Source organism: Sphaeramia orbicularis, chromosome 6 (genome assembly GCF_902148855.1).
Source record: "Sphaeramia orbicularis chromosome 6, fSphaOr1.1, whole genome shotgun sequence".
Taxonomy (NCBI): domain Eukaryota; kingdom Metazoa; phylum Chordata; class Actinopteri; order Kurtiformes; family Apogonidae; genus Sphaeramia; species Sphaeramia orbicularis.
Window position 1 is genome coordinate 31878220 of NC_043962.1, and position 24041 is coordinate 31902260.

The 24041-nt window shown below is 36.7% G+C and overlaps 1 protein-coding gene across 1 annotated transcript in view; it reads right to left on the minus strand.

Annotated features, from left to right (window-relative positions):
- cadps2 (Ca++-dependent secretion activator 2) overlaps positions 1 to 24041 on the minus strand; it is a 308305-nt gene that overhangs the window by 35647 nt on the left and 248617 nt on the right. The window contains exons 20-28 of the mRNA XM_030137611.1: positions 23628 to 23769; positions 22437 to 22559; positions 19885 to 19914; positions 13055 to 13210; positions 11850 to 11997; positions 8139 to 8153; positions 4980 to 5054; positions 4436 to 4519; positions 4238 to 4270 (exon numbers count right to left, since the gene is read on the minus strand). Coding sequence (XP_029993471.1) covers positions 4238 to 4270; positions 4436 to 4519; positions 4980 to 5054; positions 8139 to 8153; positions 11850 to 11997; positions 13055 to 13210; positions 19885 to 19914; positions 22437 to 22559; positions 23628 to 23769 — 806 coding nt within the window. The remainder of the gene's footprint in view (positions 1 to 4237; positions 4271 to 4435; positions 4520 to 4979; positions 5055 to 8138; positions 8154 to 11849; positions 11998 to 13054; positions 13211 to 19884; positions 19915 to 22436; positions 22560 to 23627; positions 23770 to 24041) is intronic.

The window sequence follows — 24041 nt, forward strand, 5'->3', positions numbered from 1 at the left end:
GGTAAAGATGGTGAAGAGCCAGTGATAATGATGACTCTTCCAATGTTTGTGTTCCTGTGTTGCCAGCATGCATATGTTTGATACGAGGCTGTAGCTGTCAGTCACTGCCGTCTTGGCTGTACAGGCGTGAACACGTCAGTCTTGTTCAACACGTGTGAATCAGCACTCATCAACTCCAATCATTTAAAGTGTTAGCAATGTGAACCCACAGTCCTAATGTACCAGTAAAAGTCCTGCAGTCAAACTTTGAATAGAATAAGAGTGGGTTGTTAGATGATAAAGTACTATTTTTAAGGAATTCACGGTACTAAAAACTTGCTACACAAATAAAGACGAGGCTGATATAGGAAACCTAACTAATGTTTGCATTATTAAAATGCAAAAACTGCAATTTTTCTCACTAGTTCCACTGACAACATTTACATTTTATCTCAAAGTCAATAAAAATTTGGAAAACCAGAGCACTTCATCCATTGACATAAAGCTAGAATGAGAATTGCTGTTGTTAAAAACAGCCCACTGTAATAGCTGGACTAAAAAGTAAAAATAGCTGCTGATCAGGTTAACTGCTGATTTAAAAATATAATAAAGGCGTACGATGGTTAAAACCACATGTCAAATAATACTGAAGATGTCAGATGTCATATGATCCTGTCAACAGGCGTCACTTCCACCTGATGACAGGATAATAGGAGCTAAAGAGCTAAAGTTATGTTAGTTAACCCCTAAAGACCCAGAATTACTTTTGTGACAGTTCCCAAATGACTTTTCCTCTAGATTTAACATTTCTTAATTGATTCATCACCCTTCATATTATCCCGTGTATTTAACATTTTTTCAGTGAATATCACGTATTTTCCTATATTTAATTCACTGATCCTGTAGATGTTCATTAACGCTCAGATAAAAGTTCAGGGTTATTATGTCAAAAAACAAAGAAAACTGAAAAAAAGTGACTTTTTAAGCAAAGATACCAATAATGCAACACAAAAATAAGCATGTACAAGCACTGTAATTGGTCAAACTTCATGGGTTTTACTGGTGAATCAATGTTGTAGAAGATGACAGTGTTTCCACGTTCACTATGGAGTCTCTGAACGTCCAAATGGGTCATATCTGATGAACATGAAGAGATGACAAACTGCATTTTATACTAATTATTTACACGTATTGATAGGATTAGTGGATCAACAGGTATTAAACATTTTAGATCAGTAGATGATTTTGGTCGGCAGTTGTTTGGGTGTTTATGTTTTAAAGTTAGCCAACATTATAGTTCCATAAACTGGCACAACAAACTGAATCAGGCTTGAATTCTCTGCTAAACCTCAATAAATAAACAGTTGGTGAACATTTTAAAATCACAGATATCAGCTAGAACTACTAATTTAGAGTGTGAGAAAATAAGGCAACTTCAGGTTGTTCATTTACTAATACAGACACTAAAGTTCTATTGTAGTTTTCAGTTTAACAAATTCATTCTAAACTCTACAATCTACTTAGTAGTTTTTCCATAGACATTAACATAATACAGAGCAGTATTTAATTTTTTAGTAAAAATCACATGGAACAAGTGTCAATCCATTGGAAACTTGGAAATTGACAGCCAGTTTTATGTTGGTATCCAGTGGATTAACTATAGTAGGATACACATCTTTGATATAAAGGGAGGATGAATTTCCTTAATTAGACTAAAACGAAGCTGCGTCCAGGAAGAAAAAGCTTATGATTACGTATAAAAAAATCATTTTGTCCAATTTTCTATATCCCAATGTTAGCACAGTTAAAGGTCAAATTAATGCCCACACTGAGGATGAAGCCCACTCTTTGCATGCGAAATGTTGACAAAAAGGAAAAGTCTTCCCACTCAGAGGTGAAAGCGTCGTCTTTTCGTGAGAAGTTGTGGAGGCGGAGCCATATAGCAAATGTGCTCCGCCCCCAGCCCTTCATCCCACCTGGAAAAGAGGCTTACCTGAGTCAGGTTCCCTGCACACAAAAGACCAAAAGGCCCAGGTAGAGGTTACATTATAATTTCAGGGGAGGAGGTGGCTGAGGAGGAAGTCTGGAAGGGAACCAGAGAGCATGATGGGATACGTGGGATGTACTGCGGCAGAGCAGAGGATTAAGGAGGTTAAGTGAGGTGGTTTTATCTCAGCTGGTTGATGACTAAGTGAAGCTCAAAAATATATAATTTTATTTGAAAAAGAAGTAGTAATTTAACACAGATGGCTTCAACTTTAATCAAACAGGAGGAAACAGCACATTTATGAGGACTATTATCAATAATAGATCGATCCATATTTAGTGAAGATTTAGGCAACAGGACAGCATACAGCATGTGGGACTGAGATCAAATATCCTACAATATGTGCTTTTTACAGGATTGCAGAAAGATTACACTTATTGGGTTTTAATGAAAATTAGATGATTTAATGACAGGAAGAAGATTCAAAATATCAGCAGATTTACCTGTTTTTTTTTTGTTTTTTTTTACTAAACAGGAAGTCATGTCATCAAAAGGGCTAATATAAAGCATGATATATAAGGATAATATTGTGCTACTGGTGATTTAAGTCTAAAATGTAGTTATATATGATAGACTGGCCAAGTTCATGACTGGTCTAAGAGGAAGAGGGAAAAAAAAGGCCTTATAAACAATCTTGACATATATTTTGCTTATGGACAACTCACTAAACAACTGTGATAGCATTAATATTACAAAGCACATTTTCCAATCTCACTTAGAATCTCATTACTCCAGGAAAAAAAATAATGCACCTGTGTAGATAATTAATTTAGCAGACAGGAGCAGTTTTTACCTGCTTGACTAGTTTCAGCTATTTCCTGTAGCCTTCGTCAGAAGAGTCACATAGCCGTAGGAAGTAGCTGAAGCTAGTCAAGCAGGTAAAAACTGCTCCTGTCTGCTAAATTAATTATCTACACAGTTATACTTGGAAGACAGTATGAACCTTTACCAGAAAAAATAATGCATTTTCCATCACTGGGGAGGTCATGTATTACTAGTGTTAGCCGTAATTCAGCAAATTATATAGCTATAAAAACGCAGAAACTCCACTGTGTTTGTACTTTAAATACCACACTATACACTATGTACTTGCTATGTTTTGTCAAATAAAAAAGCAACATGCATTTTCAATATTTAACAACTGATGAATAACTTTGCAGACATGGAACTGACATTAACTGACTATTGAATAATAATAATAATAATAATAATAATAATAATGATAATAATGATAATAATAATAATAATAATAATAATAATAATAATAATAATAATAATAATAATAATAATAAATGGTGATAGTGATGAAATGGATGAAGTAAACTTTACTTGTTTTTTTTCAAGGAGATCAGTGGATAAAAAATTCAACAATGGCAAAACACAAGGAAAAACAAAAAAAAGAAAAGAAAAAAATCATTTGTGCTTCCTCTTTTTTCATTTGGGTGATACTATTCTCAATTGGACTGAAGCCCTAGACTTTTGGAAAAACTGACTTCAGAATATCTTCAGTCCCACTGGAGGTTTTTAAAAAAATGCCAGGAATCATATTATGCGCACAAAACATAAAACGTGCAAAGATTCAAATCGCTGAGGATTTGTACTTTGTTAATTTTGAGCTGTTAATCACTCTGCGGTAATGAGGGGTCACCTTTTTTGTGTCACATCTAATTCTGGAGACCGAACCTCCCTCCCTTCACACCTTGAACGCCGCCAAACGTTAACGCCTCATCACCTCGACACTTTAACTCCTGCGTCATACACGTCATCTCCTCCTGTTCGACCGCTCAGTGCAGCCTCTGATCTTTGCCACGCCGCCGTCATTCATTAACCACTCGACACTGAACGCCACCGCCGCCCACAAACTGACACTTCAGCCAAACACATCTCCAAGGACAAGAGTGCAATTAATTAGGTGTGTTGTGTGATCTCTGGCACTGGAGCTGCAGATGGAATAAAAAGCCTCTTTATCTTTCACACATGTTTAACACCGTGTGATGACAAACTTAAAAAAAAAACAAAAAAAAAAAAAACAAAACAAAACAACAAGCACATGAATGAGGTTCAATGCAAAGTGCAGCCGCTTTGCATTTCCAGGCTGCTTTATTTTCCACCTAATGCTCAGACTCTGAATGCGGATGGAGACACAAATATGGAAACTGACTGTGACGGACGGGCTGGATAATAGAACAAGAGGCATATAGACAAACTCACTGGAACCTCCACATATTTGGCGGCTGCTTTCACCTTCAAGAGGGGAAGAGAAGAAGAAGAGGAGGAAGAAGAAGAAGAATGACACTGAAGTTCAGCCGGGAAGATCTGGTTTCCAGCAAATAACAGGTTTTGTGTGTGAGCAGTGAAAGAAACAGCTCGGCGCTCTCTGTTTCCACAAACAAAAACGTGGCTACTCACTGTGAAAGAGAGGATTGAAGAGAAGAATGTCCCTTCATCATATCTGGAGAGTTTGGAGAGGACGCCGTCTAAAACAGCAGCAAACTGAACAAACCAGGAGAAACAACAATTTAGTATTTTAGTTGATTATTAGAAGCTCTGTACATTTTTATTTTTATAGTATTTGAGAAAAGTTTGTCTATTTTCTTCATTGTACAGAGCTGTTATGTTTTGTCAACTAATGAAAATCATTCATGGAAAGATAAAATTTTGTTTGTAACAAGTAAATACATAAAGATAGATGGCTAATTAAAAACCTCGATATAAGGAAAGAAAATGAGGAAAATAAAGAAAATAAAGAAAAGCAAAATATATTAATACTAAATGAGGATCATTTCAAGAAACATTTAATATAATTGTTTATCAATAACTGAAATTATTTCAATAGCATTTAAGTAAATAAATCCTTCACAATTAATAACAGGAACTTAAATAAATGAAAAAACACAATCAGACTTGTCGACAAACAGTAAATAAAGGCAGACAGCAGGAGGATAAATGTTACCTTTGAGACGAGGGAGGAAATCATTTCTTTGAACGTCTCATCAATCAGGACATCGATTTTGGAGTGGTACTGTTGCTAAGGGGAAGGGGAGGTGGAGGGGTGACATGAGAGAAAAGAGGACGCAGGATTTTATTATTTTCACAAAACTGACAGAGCACAAAGGCTAAAATGATTCCTCGCCTCCCTGATACAGAACAACATGATTATCTGTGCTGTAAAAGACAGAAGAGAGAGAAAAAAAAAAAACCCTCCAACACTCAGTAGGCTACGAACATCCACACACAACACACATACACACACACACACACACACACACACCCCTCCCGACACGGCGAGGCGTGAAAAACCTTCCCATCCGTGTAACGCCGCTGAGTTAAGCAGCTAATAGGACCATTATGCTGCTGAATGACATTCCCGTCCGCGAAGGAATCTGAAGGATACTTTTTGTGCGTCTCCCTACAATTAGAGCAGCCTTGTATTTCTCTAAAGCACCGGTCCAGCTGCGAGGACCAAAGACTCACACAAGATTCAATTAATCCGCCATTTCATGTCTCGTTTGCCCCCCCCAGACACACATGCACACACTGCCCCTAACCCCCTCCTAAAAACATATTCATGGCACCTTTTCCCTTGAAGGAGAGGAAAAAAAAGGCAGGGGCTGAGCGCTGAATGCAGCAGCAGCATGGGAGTTCATCTCTTGGCGACAATGCCCTTTCACTGGCCGTCTAAAGAACACCCAAATTAAAAATTTCAATCAACAAAGCGCAGATCGTTGACAAATTGCAGGTCCAGGGAGGTCACCGCCGCCAGTCCTCTTTTTTTTTTTTTGCCCTTCCAAAAGTCCACAAAATGGCAGCTCTCTTTCAGTGCACCAAATCTTTCTGGCAAATCTGGAGAGCTGTTTTTTTCCCCTTCTTACCTCAATTAACATGTTTTTGGCTTCTTTTTTTCCCCTCACAAAGGCGGCCACAAAAGGGAGAGGGGAAGAGATGAAATTGTTTGGTCTTTGCCACAACTGAAAAGAACAATTATTGCTTTTAAAAACATTTATCTGCTAGTTGAGCTGCAGCTACTTCAGCGCTGTGAGATGTTTTAGATTCCCCCAATGCTAGTTAAATGACCCGAACCACATAGACAGGGACTGATGAACACTTTCACTGATTTAAGATGATCATTCATTCATCGTTCACTTAAACCAGGTCCATAAAAACAGAATGATTAATCCAGCAGAGGAGTTTCCTCCAGATTAAACTGTCAAGTGCAGATTGTTCAGCACTTGTCTGTTTACTCCCCTGTTGAAGTCCCAAAAAATCAGATGAAAAAAAACAAAACAAAAAAAAACAAAACAAACAAAAGAGGCAAAAAGTGTAGTGACTGGTGTATTTGTTGCAGAGATGTCGGAGATGGACAATGTTTGGATTGTAGTGGCACAAAACCCAAATTGGCCGTTTGGGATCGGTCAGATGCTGGGTAAATGGGGCGGCCTGACCTGGATGGTTGATTGCACAAAAATAACACTTGAAAATACAAATACTGCGCTCCATTTTTGGAAAAACTTTATAGAATAGCCAGAGAAGATTAATCATCTACAATATAATGTGTTTATTTAACTTTCTGTACAATCCGATCGATTTTAATTGAAGAAAATAAGGCTAAATTTATATATTTACAGTATCATGTATCTATTTGCGCGGTGTCTGTCAGTGTAAAATCAGGCTTCAGTAATACAATGAATAATGTGAAATTTAAGTCCAAAAAAATTAACTGTAACTGTACTTGAGTCAGAAACTGACTTGAAGCTGTGACCTAGTAAGCCTGGTAAGTTTTTAATTTGATTAATTATCAGTAACTCAAATACAGATTTTTTATTTACAGCCGAGGGAAACACCAGTATTAGCTGTGGCTACTGCTAACATTAGCAACTTAATTGGAATCAGCATAAAGTAATAGTTTTTCAGATACATTTGTTAACCCCACAAATGTAATAACTCCCCACAAATGTAATAAACCGCAAATGTAATAAACATTTGCAGCTTTTAACACAATAATCCAACAAATGTAATAAAAATGTATGGCTTTTAGCGTAATAATCCCACAGATGTAATAACTTTCCCACAAACGTAATAACAGTTGCCTACAACAAACATAATACCTCATTTCCCAAAAATGTAATAATTATTGCTTTTGTGGGGATTTATTACGTTTGTGGGACAGTAAAAATCTTCAGTTTCCAAAGTTGTACTAACTTCACACAAATGTAATAAATTCGTACATCACATACATTTAAGTAATGCATGTATAAATATTCATTCATCTTTCTTTTTCTTCCATTTTAGAGTGCCACTTGCCTTTTTAGAATGCTCAGATGTTGCAGTTACACCACATGGTACTAATTCCAGATGAATACGTGTTTAATTACAAATACAAGTGGAGGAACAAAGCAGAATGCGCAAAAATGTTGTAAAGGTTTTATTATAAAAGCTTCAGAACTGGAAATTATTTATTCTCATTAAGTATAATAGAAGCCTATGTTTGAACCATGTAAATACAATGTCTGGATATGATTATGATAACAATGGAGAGGGTAGGAGCACACTGTGGGAAAATCAGGTATTACGTTTGTGGTAGGTGACTGTTATTACATTTGTGGGAAAGTTGTTACATTTGTGCAATTATTGTGTTAAAAGCTGCCAATTTGTATTACGTTTGTGGGGTTACATACATTTTTTATTATTTTCTTTTTTTTTTTTTTGGAATGACCTTTGCAGTGGATAGTATTTTTATTTTTTAAGTAAAGCTGTGAAACTCCTGTCTCCTACAGAGGACAAAAATGCATTACTGGGTCTTAGGAGGATATATAAGATGTGACCTTTAACTGGATTTAGCCTGGTAAGTTTTATGCAATAACTTAATGGCTTCTCTACGAATCAGACATACATTTTGATTTATAATCAAGGGAAACGACAAGTATTAACTCAGGATACTGTTAACATAAGCAGCTAACTTGACATTACTCTGCAAAAAGTGACGCTAAATGTTTCCTCTTGACAACAATACAAATATAAATGCCTCTTCTGATGCTATTTTTTTTAATACAGTTTAGGGAAAATGCGGGATGTGATCGAGGAGGAAAGGTAATATGGAGGGAGCGAGACTTACCCATTGTTTGTCAATCTGGGATTCAAACAATGACGGGCGGGACACATGGACATGAGGGATGGAGAGGACATGAGACAAAGAGAAGAAGGTACACACAGTCAGATGATCACATTTAATGGCATTCCCCTGTTTTTAATGGTGTAATTATGAGCCTTTATTTTCATTCAATATGGCTTTATTATACTCATGTCAGTAAACTGGGTCTAATTATAATCAAAAGAGTGATTAGTGACTCAGGACTGAGAGACCAGGATCAGAACTGGGCTGTGGACCAAAAATGTCGTAGCTAAACTGTGGTGTTCAATTTCCATGTAAAAAAAGTCACTAGTTTGATTTCATTAGGAGATATTATTGTAAGTCTTTTAAGTATTTTATCATTATTATTATTGTTTTAGCTCATTCGTGTGTACATCGCGTTATTTGCACATTGGAGAAAATCTGTTGTACATCTGATCTATGATCCCAAAAACATGAAAGTGCTGGAAACGGTAAAATTTTTTCCCAAAATTACAGGAAAACTGAGCCCAATTCAAAACACTTCGTTAAACCAGACAATTCATTTGAGCAGGTCAGCTGAAAAAATTTGAAAGAATCTCTAAAGTCTACAGAGAAATAACTCAAAAAATACAGTTTATAGTAAATGTTTCACAGTAAATTATCCATTAATATTTCCACGGGTTAAAATAAAGCAGTTGTTTTAAGGAAAAATAGCAGCATTTTTTAAAATTTGTTAAATGGAGATTATGGCCATTTATTTTTTTATGTGATAATTATCTAAAAAAAAAAAGAAGCACATTTGTGTCATCATGTGAAGATTGGCAACAGTTTGATCAAATTACCCTCAAGATGTTGTGTCTCAAAAATGTTAATAAAATATTTTTTTCCATGGTTTTTCTTAGCTTTTAGAGTAAAAAACATTTATTTAATTAACTACAGTCACAGTCTCTCAACATTGTTTATACTTCGACTGTTATTCGGACCAAACTACAGTACTTTTATTAGAAACAAAAACTAAAACACTATCAGAAACATGACAGGATTTTTAGTTACACTTTTTTGTGTATTTTTTCCCATTCTTTTTGAACTTTATTCCATTCAATGACTTTTCAATCACCAACAAAAATTTGCAGAGAAAAAAAGATTCCTCATCAGTGTGTATTTTATTAGCCACAGTGAGTTGCAGATATAAGTAGTATCTTCTTTGTGCCATTATTGTTTGACAGAATGAGTCACTTTGGGACCAAAACAGGCAGCGGGTGACAAGATGACGCTAGTTTGAAAAACTTTTTATTCCCAGTTCCTGCTGAATTTTGACCTTGAGTCAACCATTTTCATGTCGTCTAAAGGCAGACGTGCACTTTCATTATGACACTGAAAAAAAGTGTAAATGCAAGAATCTACAATACTTTGGTGGACATTATCATGTCATTCAACAGCTGTGCTTCCATTATGGGCTGTAAAAATCAAACATGTAAAAACCAGCAGAAAGAAGTCAAGATGTAAAAGCTTTTCTCTGTTTAAAAACTCTTGGGGACGATTTGGACAATCAAACCTCGAACATTTTACTGTCAAGGTTATTGAGATGTGTGAGGTTTTCTGGCTGAATGAATTTCCATCTGACAGACTGAATAAAACATTTACTCATGTTGATGCTGCAACAAAACCATAAAGAAACTGTTGGAGGCATTTTCATCCAACGTGATATTAAATATTTCCTATTAGAGCAAACTTGTTTCGACCACATTCTCCAGATTTCCCTTCATACATTTCTTTTTGCTATACCTTCTCAACTGGAACATTTAGGTAAACATCTGTCGTACTGTTAAACTTATTGACAAAGTTCAATACCTAACAGTAAAATTAGAACACAAGGGATAACTGTGTACTCTGTCTGACCTGTTTGAATGGGAAACAAATTAGAGTTTGAGGAGGAAATTCAACTAAAAGCTTTGGTCTCTGGCTGAATTTGTAAAGAATTAATCTAATAACTTGTGACAGTAATTTCTATCTTTAAGTTATTTAGGTTTTGACCCACTGTGTTCTGTTTTAGTATTCTTCATTAATCACCTGAGTAGATCTGCCTGGTCGCATAAAGTCAAATTAAAGAAACTGTCTCCATTTTTATAGAAAAGCTTTGACAGACAGATTCTTTTTTTTTTTTTATCACTGGTTAATCTGCATATTATTTTTTTGGCTAATTGTTGCTCATATAAGATAAAAAAAATTTCAGCAAAACATTCAAAAGCCCAGGATGTGACCATCAAATGTCTTTCTTTCAACCAAATCTCATTTATTATCACATAGAGCTGTGATTCTCCAACATAATTCTAAAAAAAACCTGTAGATCCACTGAATGCTGTAACCTTTGACCCACTGATAGTATCTGTCAGTGTAAGAGGAAAAAAGTTAAATGGATATTAAATGTGTTTATACTATCAGAACAACATAAATGTACCAAAAAGTATTACTTAAATTCTACACTGCAGTTCATAGAATGTACAAGTAATGTTCAACCAGCAATACTTTTATGAATTAGTCTATAACTTCACATATGATTCTGCACCAAGTGGACCTGTACTGATCTGTACTGGACGATAACTAAACATCACAAATGAATAAAGACCTTGAGTAAAGTTTTGGATTTCATTTTACTTTTTTTTAAAGACACATCACTACTGTCCACAACTAATGTATATTTCTGCAAACCACAGATAATCTCAGTATCTGAACCCAAAATATGCTCTATCAACATTTCTAGATATGTGAATATAATGTTATGAGGTTTTAACTTCTAGCTATAAGAACAAATGTGTGACCAAAACAGCAGTATTTTAGCAGTATTAGGCAGTTTAGGGAAACAAATCAGGATTAACGCAAAAAGTCCAAAGCCAAAGCATCATCGTTTCCTAAACTTAACCATATGGATTTTTATTGCTGTACACTAAACTGACACTGTGCTGGTGTGGACTAAACCGTAATGTCCGTAATTTACGGAAACTAACACTATTTTGCTGTGGTAAAGGTGTTGCTTATTAATACATCTGTAAACCTGGGACCAGTCCGTCTGTCGATGTGAACCGAGTGTACAAAGCACCTCTTTTTCCAGTTGTAGTAGTGAGTTTATTCTCTGCAGTAATAATTGGTGGGACTGAGTTTTTGAGTTGTGGAAGCTGCTGAAGAGAGGAAGCTGAAGGTTAAGAGAACAGCGAGCTTAGCTCTCTGTCAAGACGGCCAGCAGCCAAGGGTTTTGCTCTTAGCAGCGCCAAGGCTGCTGCCTCACACAGGCTTCATGGTCATCCATTTAACAGCTTGTGTCGAGCGCTTGGCAGTTTCAAGTGAACACAAATACACCTGAACTCAGCATCTGGTGGATGCTTGGAAGAAAAAAGTTTCATTTTAGTGGCTGATCTGACAGATGACTTGACCCGAGGCTGAAAATAAAAGATGGATGTAGGTTTTAGGAGCTGCTTTTACACAGGGCCTCTCTAATGGTGACTGAAAAACACAAACATCTCTCTACATCTACTGGGTTAGCCTCAGATTCAGCCAAGGCCGTCCATGTATTTCCATAAATAAGAATGAATTCTACTCATGTGGTGAGAGAAACTGACTGTACATGAGATTCATTGTAGGATTAATTACATTCTATCATGCTGTGTTTAAACTTTAAAATGACAGGCATTGTGAACAATCATGTGACTGTTGTCTTACCTCCTGACCAGTGTCCAGGACGCAGAGTTTGGAGCACTGCTTTTTGGCGTCCATCAACACATTGAACATTGTGCAGACAGACAACGCCACCCGGAAATCAGTCGACTTACTAGCTTTCTGCATTTTGGCATCAAAAGCAGATTTTGTTCTGTGAAGTGAAACAAAGGCGTTGTCACATAAAAACACAAGCTAGTAACAGTCCTACCAGGCTCCAGTGGGATGGTTGTGAATACCAACACTCAAAATTAATTAGTTTCTCTGTTCATCTCTGAGACATTTTAGAGAAAGTTTATGGTAGATGACTTTAGAGGTCATAACAGTTTCACTTGAAGAACCAGAAGGTAATTATCACAACTTCCACAGAAGAGAGGGTTACTTTCAGGGTGCTTGCTCTTTATCCTAACAAAAATTCCAGACTTTTTCAAAACTACTATTTTTTTCCCCAGACCTTGACTTTTTGTACTTTTATACTTGCATGCCTACATTTTTGGTTGAGACTGTACCTGTTGTGTGTCATAGAAAAGTTAATTTTTAATATTTTTATTAATGAATGCAAAATTCGCAGTAAATTACGTTTCACTGACAGAAACATTTTCAAAACATATGAAAATCACAAAAGTGCATAAATGTCACACAAATAAGTTTCACTAGAGCACAGCCAGAAGTATAAAAGCATGAATGTATAGATGGATGAACATCACGTCTTCTAACAGAGTGTGTGGTGGTTTGCTTTCCACGGGTGTAATATTTACTTCCCGAGTTCAAACACATGACAAATGACGACCTCCTCGTTGAACACGTGGGCTACATGAGCTTTGATTGGTTATCATTCCAGTACCCACCGGTTAGCGAAATCATATCAAGATTTTTATATGCTTTCCTCATGTATTTCCTATCTTACAAGATTATGTGCCATTGAGCATACTCTAAAATTCGACTATAAAAGAAACTTTTCTCCATACTTTATAAGACTTTCACACAAAATTCCAGACTTTCAAGGTCTGGAAAGCAGCGTTCAAAATTCCACACTTTTAAAGACTTTCAAGACTTGCGCAAACACCCTGTACGTTGGATATGAGGTTATTAAAATTTGAGATATTAAAAGACAATTTAAAGATACTTAAACCAAGTCCCACCAAATTTAATCCAAACTTCCTTATGGTCAGAAGTCACATATGAACTTCTGATTCAGCTCCCGCTCTGACCTCTTCACGCAGGCCTCCATCATGTCGCTGGCCATCAGTTTGAGCCTCTGCTCTAGATGTCTGGCGAACTCTGGCTCTGGCCAGTGAAGGTCCAGGACGAACATCTGCAGAGCGTCCAGCTTCCAGAACAAATCCTCAGAGGTGGCTGAGCCGTTACTGCAGGGAGGAAGGAAAACATATATTAGGTCTCTTTTGATTTTCTGAAGAACTGAGATGATTTCTGCTGAGTTATATCAAATTAAAGACAATATTCGCAGCATTTGCAGAAGTGACACTTTCACTTGTTCTATATATAAGACAATTTGCCAACTGCTGCAAATAGTAAGAGTGCATCTTAGTTGGAAAATTGTATGTGACTGAGGTTTAAACATCCTCTCTCCAAAAACAGCCATTTATATCCAACCTTGTTTCCCAGATACAACATTCATATAGAACTAAATTAGAGATCTAATTCCACAAACATGACATTTTATTTCAACATATTAATTACTGTTAATTAAGAAAGTAGCAAAACTTTTTATTTTAAACATTGATGTTAATTGTTCACACAAGACTTATTTTGTTTGGCTTTCTTTAACAGAACTGCCAACATAACTTAAAGCCCTTTGGTTTATGTGCCAAAACCATTTGTTTAGGGAAAAGAATTAATGTGGAAAAAGTGTGCAAAGCTTTGATGAAAATAATTCACAACATATTAAATAATTAAACTAAACAAGCCTCTCTTAGCCATAACCAAAGAACTTTTGTTATATAAACCCTAACGCACACACACGTGCCAGAATGTGAAGTCAAGGTTTTTAGCAATAGTGAAAAGGTTTTGGATCCTTCTTCCACAGATGGTTTTATAAAAGAACATAATGCGGCTGATGTTACATTCTTAAAACATAACTGGAGTTGACATACAGACATATTCTTTCATTCAAACCTTGATCAAACATAATTGAAGATTCCCTTGTTTGCAATGATGTCAAGATACAGAGACATTCATCTAAAGATAGTGAGTGAAGACAATTCCACCTTAGGTGAAGTGGTTTGAAATCACTGTCTTGAAATACCTAGGAGGAATCCTGAGATCTTGTAAGTAATTTGATGTACTTGGTGCACAAAAAGTGATAAAATAAAACAAAAAAACCTTCAAAGTTAAGAATAAAACCTTGGAACTTCAACAAAGCTTGGTCAACATTCATAGGGTGATGAATGTCCAAAAAGGGACTTAGAGATGAAAATATAAAGATGTTTTTTCACACATCTGAGACCAAGAGACACTATCCAACTCAGCTACACAAAATACAATGATGAATGTGACAGGGGTGTGCAGTGATTAATCTGAGGGCAGAGTTAAAAACCAAAGTTGGAAGCAGCAGCAGCAGCTATCTGTATACTGTAAGACTGACAGACTGCCTCTGCTACACTATGTATGAACATAACTAGGGGGCAACAACATTAAATCTCTACACATTTGACCAAAAAGAAACAAAGACGTCAGTACAGTTGCAGGAAGTAAGACTGGGAATCAACTCCTATAATAGGTGAGTAATGTTAATTGAAAAACTGACTCACTTAATATTACATTATTCGATAAAAAATAAAGAAATCAGTGCCATAAGAGTAAGGATGAAGTCTTTTGGATTTTTCCTCAACAGGTTTTGATGATTTCAGGCAGTAAAACTCTGAATCAGAGACAGATGGACATCTCCCCGCCTTCTCCCCTGTGCACAGGTTACACAGCAACACATGGCAACACTCGCCGCCACCGACATCCAAGTGTACAGCGCCTGGCTAGAATGACAGCCACAGGAGGGTGGAGGGTGGAGGAGGAGGGTGACAGGGGGGTTAAAACAAATGCCACTCACTCCCTCACTTTTCTCACTTCGCCTTTAAAAGACTGTTACCTTAACAAGTGGCGCACAGGAATAAACGCTTTGGGCTGAGTCTGTGGTGCAATTAAATGCTCGGTGGCTATCCCCCTCATGTCTAATTAGTGGTGCTCTTCTCTGAGCGCGCTCCGCCCCGCTCCCTGGGGAACGGGACGATCCCACTCGCCCGTCTGTGCTCACTAATGAAGTGCCAGCTTTTTTTTTCTCTCTCTCTTTTTTTATTGGATCGTTGAAGTGAAGTGAGGTAGAAGAACAGTGTGGTCTGTTGTGGGAAAGACTGGGGGAGTCAGAATGAGGAGCCTTTTTAAGAAACACACCCTTCAGTCTCCTGAGAACCCCCCACCACCACCACCACCAACGCCACCACTGACCCCCCCAACATGGCCACAAACGCTGCCAGTTCTGCTGCACATTCAGTCGCTTTAAAAAGAACGACAGACACAGAAACACTGAGCTGGATCAAAGATTCACCCCAGGATCAAACACTGACCTCACAGTTTGTTCTTACTGTCAGTACATCTGACGAATGGTTTACTCTGTAAAATACAGTAAATGTCCAATATGGCATGTATTTCAACACAAAGTCAGTACATGGGAGATATCTACTCAAAAATTAGTAGTAGAACAGAAAAAAAAAAAAGCAAAGTTGTTTCTTCAAAATCTAGTCAGAAATGAGCATATGGCCATGGAAGTTTATGCCCATTAAAGGAGTGATATTTTGCTTTTTTTTTTTTTTTTTAAAATAGAATTATGCATTTTAAAACATTTCCCTGTGGTCTACATAAACTGTAAATGCTATGCTTGGGTCTGAATTCTTCATTAATTCAACTCCACAGGTCCATCTTCAACCCTATTTCTAAGTAATGACACCAGAAAGGTCATTTTGAGCGCTGGCCCTTTAAATGCAAATGAGCAACTTCTGGCTGTGCTGCTCTGTCCTGTTCAACCAACAACTGAACATTTTAAGTAATCGGCTTAAACTTTGGACATATTTTCAGTATGGACTATAACCGCTGCTGCTGACAAACAATTATGTCGTACTCTGAGAAATGTTCGCCATAAGTCTTGACCTTATATGTGCAAATGTCATAACGTAACTAGTTATAGACACAATAAATTAAGCAGGAATTAAAACTAGTTGTAGAAATCCACTGGATTTTTGCCAAAATGAATATAAAGATAACTTTGCAGCACCTGGAGGGTTCAAATTCAAACTTTTGGAACTATTGGGGTCCAAATACACAAATAAATGTACCAAAGACTAATAAAAGTGGGTTTAGCAAAATATGACCCCTTTAACTGGCATCACTGAAAGGAGGAGCAACAGGAAAAAATATTATTATGCTTAAAACTATAGAAAACCATGTCCTCTGTAAGAAAACAAAAAAACTTTCTAGATATCTGAATATATAAAAAACTGCAATATTAAATGTGGGTGAGCGTCACAGAGTCCCACAAACAAGCCTTGACTCTTGAAGCTGGAGACCAGGGCTGTCATAAACTCATTTTAATACAAGGGCCACATACAGCCAATATGATGTGAAGTGGGCCAAACCAGTAAAATAATAATTAAAAAAGTAAAATTACATAATGAAAATGTTTACATCTACAAAATTACCTTAAAAATCTGAATAACATGAACAAGCTGAAATGCCATAAGAAAAACAAGTGCAATTTGACCACTATTATGCCTCAGTTTATCATTTACACATGTACATTACAATTTAGAGATCATAGTGGATCTAAAAAGGCCAAAACATTTAGTAACAGGAAGAATATTGGAAAATTACACTTATTTCTCTTAAGACCATCCAGATTGTTCATATTTGTTCAGGTTATTCACATTTTTTGTTTAAATGTAAACATTTTCATGTAATTTCATGTACTTTTTTTACACAAAAAAATTGAGGTTGTCATTAAAGGTTATATCTTTTATAGGTAGTTATGATTTACAGTTAGGATTTTGCTGGTCTGACCCACTTGAGATCAACTTGTTCTGTGGAACCTGAACAAAAATAACTTTGACACCATTGATTGTTAATATCTTGAGGGAAATTTTTGCATTTCACAAATTCATCCCATGAACCCGATTAGACCCCTTGGCGGACTGGTTTTGGCCCACAAGCCATTTGTTTGACACCAATGCCGTAGACTTTCTCATCCTCCCACTGTGATCGACAGAACCTGAAATCTTATTTTTGTTTTATCTTCAAGACACTTTATTGATCAGCAGCAAGAAAAAGAAGCCACAAACAATAAAGAACGTGCTATCCAGGGGTAGATTTACAGGGTCGCCCCTAACATTTGAGTTCAAACTGTACTTGTAAAAACAAACTGCCCTTATGTCCACAAGCTCCTCACAGCAATGAAAGAAGTGATTTCAAAAGTGGTTTATTCTTCTACTTCACTACATTGTAGGAGCAGTTGTTGTACTGGTAGTGAAACATTTTTATTTTGATTTTAATATGCTTTAAGATGTACGTAGTTTTGTTTTAACACTGGTCTTGCTCCTGTTGTGCATTAACAAATAAAGACCCAGTGCTATTTTTGTGGCAGTTCCCGTATATTTTTTTTCTCCAAATTTAACTTTTAGCAATTGATCATTATTTATTACAATATTATCCTCTATATTTTGCAGTTTTTCAGTGAAAATCGGATATTTTCCTATATTTAAATCACTTATCATGTAGATGTTCATAAAAGCTGAGATTAAGGTTGAGGGTTATATCAAAAACCGAAAAAACTAAAGAAAAAGTGACTTTTTCAGCAAAGATATCAATAAACGAATGGAAAAACAAGTGTGTCTATCCATGATCATTGATCCAACTCCATGGGTTTTTACTGGCGAATCAATGTTGTAGAAGATGATAGTGTTTCCATGGTAACTACAGAGCCTCTGAACGTCCAAATGGGTCATATTTGGTGACCATGAAAAGATGACAAACTGTATTTTACACCAATTATTTGTGTGAGTATTGATAGGATTAGTGGTTCAGAAGTTATTAAACATTTCAGATCAGTAGGTTCTTTAGATTACCAGTGGCTGCTTGGGTCGTTATGGGTTAAGAACATTAGGGCAGTGTGTTAATAAAGGGCATTAAAATAACAGCATCAAAATAAGGAGTTTTGCTGAACCCATTTGCCTACTGTATAAATGATTACAAATGTATATACTGTAATCACATGCTCCCCTTCGAACATGTCTTACCCCTCAGCCCTGCTGATATTTCAGTCTGATAACTAGTGGCCTCTGTCCAGGGACTAGTGATGAAAATTACAGGCAAGTGACAAATTAAAGGAAAAAGCCTGAGACATTTTGGACAGACATGTGAGACAGCACACTTTTCAAATCAACAAATCAGAGGATATACAGTTGCAGAAAAAATTATTAGACCACCTTTTGTTTTCTTGTTCATTTTAATGCCTGGTACAGCTAAAAGACAAATATTGTATTGACAGATATAATGATAACAAAAACAGCTCATACAGGGTTTCTGCTGGTATCAGCAAATCTAATTTAATCCTTTTTAATGCCACTTAAAACAAATTTTGGACCCATGTCCAACTGCAGATACAGTTTTATTTGTAGTTTTATGACAGTTTATCATCAACAGGCTTTAACCAGGTTCTGAATAGGTCCTCCTCTAATCACTTCTGCTGAAACTTGCATTTTCCTATTTTTCTGACATTTGCTAATATTCCCTCCGCTCTTTCGCCACTGCATGAGCACGCTCACATAACATTGCACTCTAAGTATCCGGTGTTGTGACTTTGTGTATCGGCCATATACAATAGCCAATTAAAAGGTTCCGCCTGTCAATCATCACACTATACTTCCGATTAAAATGATTAAATGTTTATATAATCAAAATAAATTGTGAATATCAATGCTTTTTTTTTTCCCATCACGTGTATTTAATTTTTTAATGCCTCTGGACATTGGATTTAATGCTTTTTAATGCCATTTAAGGCCTTAATTTTCACAAAATCTATTTAATGCTTTTAATGCTTTTTAATGACAGCTGATAGCTAACCATTTTCCATGTTTTCTTGATAATAACCAAAATTACTTCAGTTCTTCCATCAATAGCTATGGCATTGTTCTGCCAAAAACAGAGCTTTTTAGGCTTTCCATGTTTTCTTTTCTGCCTGTTTTAGTCACATGATACACACAAGAGTTAATACTTGATTGCATAACCATTGTTTTTGATGACTTTTGATGGTCTAATAATTTTTTCCGCAACTATATTTCCTTTGAATGGTGAGTTCCAGCTGAGTTCCAGGACTATCGAAGCTGTTCTGGAGGCATTTGTCACCTTTCTGCAGCTTTTACTTATCGCTGGTACAACAGATGTATTATCTCAACTACGGCATCTCACAATGCAACTGAAATCATCATATATATTGTTTTGTTCGACCAACTATTTAAAGATTTAAGACATTCAGTTATTATGCTGGAAAGTCTCATTAAAAGTAACTCTAAAGTACTGACTTTATGTAGCATGATGAAGAGTGAAAGCTTTGAGAAGCTGAAATCTGCCCATGCTTAGCATTTTAGAAATTATCTCAGTTAACCAGAAATATAAATGAATGCAGCTGTAGAGATTTTACTTGCAAACTGAAAAAACTTAATCTCTTTTTAAACATCCAATTTCCATAAATGTGAAACTGTATTAAATGTGTAATTTCTGTTTATGATCAAAGTCTTACAAAGCTAAATAAATTAGCTTGGCTTAATTTGCATAGAATTAAAACCTTAAAATTAATGCTATACTAACATGTAGCCTGAAAATACAAAATAAAAACATAAAACTGTGAAAACTTCAGGACAATCATGTTGATTTTCTCTTTTATTCTTGCAGGTATGAAGGGAGTTAAGATGAAGATAAACAAGACCTGGTTTGAAAAATAAATGTTTTCACAGGTGGAAACAGAAATTATCCTTTAACTTACAAGATGTCTGGCAGATTTATTCCTTGAAAGCTGCAACAGAAGACCGAGGTGATGTGTTATTATAACATATTTGTCATACAGAGAGGTGCACACTGTACAGAGCCGGGACTCGTGATGCATCACAAAATCTTCACTATTAAGTCCCACAGGGAATGATTGCATGAAGACAGCGCCCCGCTGACAAAAGAGCCACAGTGTCACCGAAACAATCTGAAAACCACAAAACCTCCCTCTCATGCCTGGCCTGGTCCATTCAGACGAGAATAAAAGAGCTTAACTTTGTTTCCAGAGATTATGACTGAACAATACCATGTTTTATGGATTCCAAACTTTAGAATCAAACATTCTAAGTTATGCAACGTGCCATGCAAGGAGTAAAAATCTAAACTGTGAGAGGAATTTTCTTTTAAGGCATGAACAGTATGACAAACATGCACACAAGGGGACAGAGATGGAGCAGCTGGGGGGATCCGATGTGATGGATGTCAGTGTGCAGCATTCAGGACAACATGAGGATGGTCCAGGCTGGAAGTCTTCACTCATACAGGAACTTCAAAAAACCCCAAACCCCAAAGACCACGGACCTGACCTAAACGGACCCAGGTGATTAAAACAAGTGGGCCTGTGTTAAACGTTGATGGATCTCTGGATGATTTAAACAGTTTATATAGTACAAATACTGTGGGAGGTTTGACATATCATACGGTTTTACTGAACATTTAAACAGATGTGAAGTAAAACCATAAGTGGCAGATTCTGTAGTAGAAGAAAGACAACTCCATTTCTATGTACACTCAATCAAAACTAATAAAGCTCCATCCTCTACATGCCACACCAGGAATGTTTCAGCAGCAGCATTATGTCAAGGTCCTGAAATAGTTTTATCTCTTTATTATTATTACTTTTTCTTACGATTTTGGTTTTGTAGGTTTTGAAGGAATGACATGGATCAGGTATTTGGGTACTTGTGTGTTAGTTTAATTATTAAAATCCTCATTATTACCGTTCTATCATATCTGTATTTTGATGTTGTCTGTGTTATTGAGGCTGTAATGATGTTAAATATGACTGAATGTCTGCATGCAGTGTTTTAGATTCTGATCTCCTGCCTGGCTTTGTCTACGCTTTGCATCTAGACGTTGTTTCACTCAAAAATAGATTAAAAACTTGACAAAGGTGGAATGTCTATCAAAGTGTAGCTCTACTTCTGGAGGAATTGAAGTATTACTGAAATTATTTGGTGATGTTTTCAAGTTAAAGCCTTTCATGAGAAAAATTATTTGTACAATAACAGCAATAATGTCATCTGATAATATTAGAAAGAACTGTTAAGAGGACTTTTAAACTGTATTATATTTTCCCCTGAAATGTAGTGGAATAAGGGCGTAAAATGGAGATACTCACATAAAGTACAAAATGGATCTCAAGTAATAAGACACAAAGGCAGGCTACACAAACCTTTATCCTTAGAGAACTAATTAGACAAGATGAAAGTGCTCAGTTATTAGCAAAATGTATTCACTCAGCTGATTGCAGACCAGCTTCTTTTGTGTAAACATTTACAAGAAGGTTTGTGTCTCAGTGAAAAGTTACTGTAGAATTAGACTTCTTAGTGATTGACAAACGGACTCATATTTGCAGAAAATCATTTATCCTATTTCCCTCTCCTCAAAAGAATAGTATATTTTTTGAGGTTTATCAAAGTAATTTTTTTTTGCTTTTTTGCCCCTCACCTGCTGACATTGCTTAATATTACAACCTTTCTGACAAAAACAAATGTCACAGCAGCAGACTTTGTTTAATTATCATGTCATTGAGAATTTGATTAGATATAAATGTAAGTGTAAATGTATGTGTTGCATAAAACTTGTATATTCTTACTGTATGAACCAATTCTTTAACCCTTCATTGGAGCCACTCAGACTCCATGAGCGACCCTGTTCAACTAAACGGGCGTGGTTCAGGTAATGGTCTTGGCCAAAGTCCTGCACGGGTCTACTTTTCCAAACCCACATCTACAAAGTACTGCAACCCCACCCTCCACCCGCATTTTTTTTTATGTCTAATCCGCACCTACCTGTACCCGAGTACATTAGACCCCCGACCCAACCTGTGATCAAACACATTGTCTACACTGTAACTCACTTTGAAGGGCTTCATTTTTGGCTAAAACACATGCCATCAATAAATCTCTAATATGTGCTGCTCAGTGACGTCTGTGTGTGTAAACAGAGGAGAAGCTCACTTCACAATAAAACAAACCGGCTGTGGATCAACCACAGTGAAATTAGATGGGCACATCATTAAATGTCCTGCAAATTATTTTCATCCACAAATCATCTTCTATTTTTTACACTTCCTTGCACGCTACCCGCCTGCATTTCGTTTAATTTTACCCATGCCCGTACCCAATAATTTTTTTTTTTTAACCCAGTACCCAAATCGGTGCAAGACTCTGGTCTGGGGGTCCTTTCAGAGTGAAAACCCCTAATCCGGACCACAGTGATGCTTCCAAACCCCCCTCCCCTCACTGGCACAGACTCCATACATACGTGGTGTTTTCACTAAGCGGTCCCATCCAGGCGGGCGGAGAAAAGCTGGGCATCTGCGGCAGTGTGAGGGGAAGGCTGGGAACTTTAGGAAGAGGAACACTTGCTAGATTGTTAGTTAATGACCTGCCGGATTGGAGCGTCCGCAGAAAAAGGAAAAGGGTAAAAAAAGACATAGAGAAAGAGAAGAAATAGTGACAGTGACCATGGGCATCCTTTAGCATAGCACACACACACACACACACACACACACACACACAGAAGACTAGTAACATATAATACCATCCACTTGTTCTGCCTGCAGTAAATGATGAATAGAAAACACCAATAAAAGACAGAAAGTCACTGCTCACATCTATTCATTCTATTTTCTTTCGTTTCTTTCATTTTTTTGTTAAAGAGTGCAGCTCTTGGCGCATTGTTCCTGGCTGTGTGTGTCCTTGCTGTGTGTTGTACATTCAGCTCTGCCTCCTTTTGTTCCGCTGCTGCCCTGTTAGGTTTGTGTTTAATTGTTTCTGATAGATTCATGCAGCAGAGAGGAGCTCACTTCAACAAACTGTCAAACAGAAAAAAAAAAAACCCAGAAGGTAAAGACGACAATAAGAGACAGTTTTCTACAGCGGAGGTGACACTGAAACTGACCGAGTACACACAGTAAAGAATTCAATCACACAAGACATTTTCAGACACACGATGGTGAAAAACTTTTCTTTGAACACATAAACACTTATTGAGTGAAAACTATCTCTATTTTAAGAAAAATCACAGTTTAAAGGACCACAATGAAAGGTGGGATGACTCGAAAAAAACATGAAATCTAAAACCAAGTTCTACCAAAGTCACTGATAGTTAGCAATTTTACACAGTTAGTGGGCAGATAAATACTGTATGTATATATTTTAACAATTTCCCACTCTCCATGTCACACATAGCAAAAAAGAAACTATGGACAGTGGGCAGTCAGCTTAGCATAGCATGGAAACTAGAAACCTTAGACACAATTTGCATGTTTCTGTCCAATGGGAACAAAAATGCACCAAAAGCTACTGTAAATAAACCACAAACTAAGCATCCAAACAGGTAATCTCATGAGGTAATTTCATGACCATCCAGAACATATTATTAGTAATTAGTAGGAGTTGTGATGTGCATGAGGTATGTAGAACTGTTGCTGTTCTCTTATTTTGGTCTTACTTGACAGACTGCCATGTCTCCTGCTCAAAGCCCCGGTGGATGGACTGGGCGATGGACGACTCCATCAGGTCGATGTAGCGCACCACCAGGGGGACAAACAGTTCCTGCAAGTGTTTGTGGAAGGTCCCGTTGATCAGATGAGCTGTGTGGACAGTGCCAGAGGAAAAAAGGCCCAAAAAAATCAATATGTCCTCAAGAGCATTTCTTTTTCCTCTATGGAGACTGGTTTTATTAACTGTTGAGCAATATTCTATTCTGTTTAAACACTTAAAAGTGAGTTTCTGAAACACTGCAGTCATGTTGAAGACAAAGGACATGAAAACAGATGCAAGTTAACCCTTTTTCGGGCAAGTGACTATTTTTGGTCATTTCCACATGCATTACAAGACAGTGACAGCAGCAGTTACAGTGAGG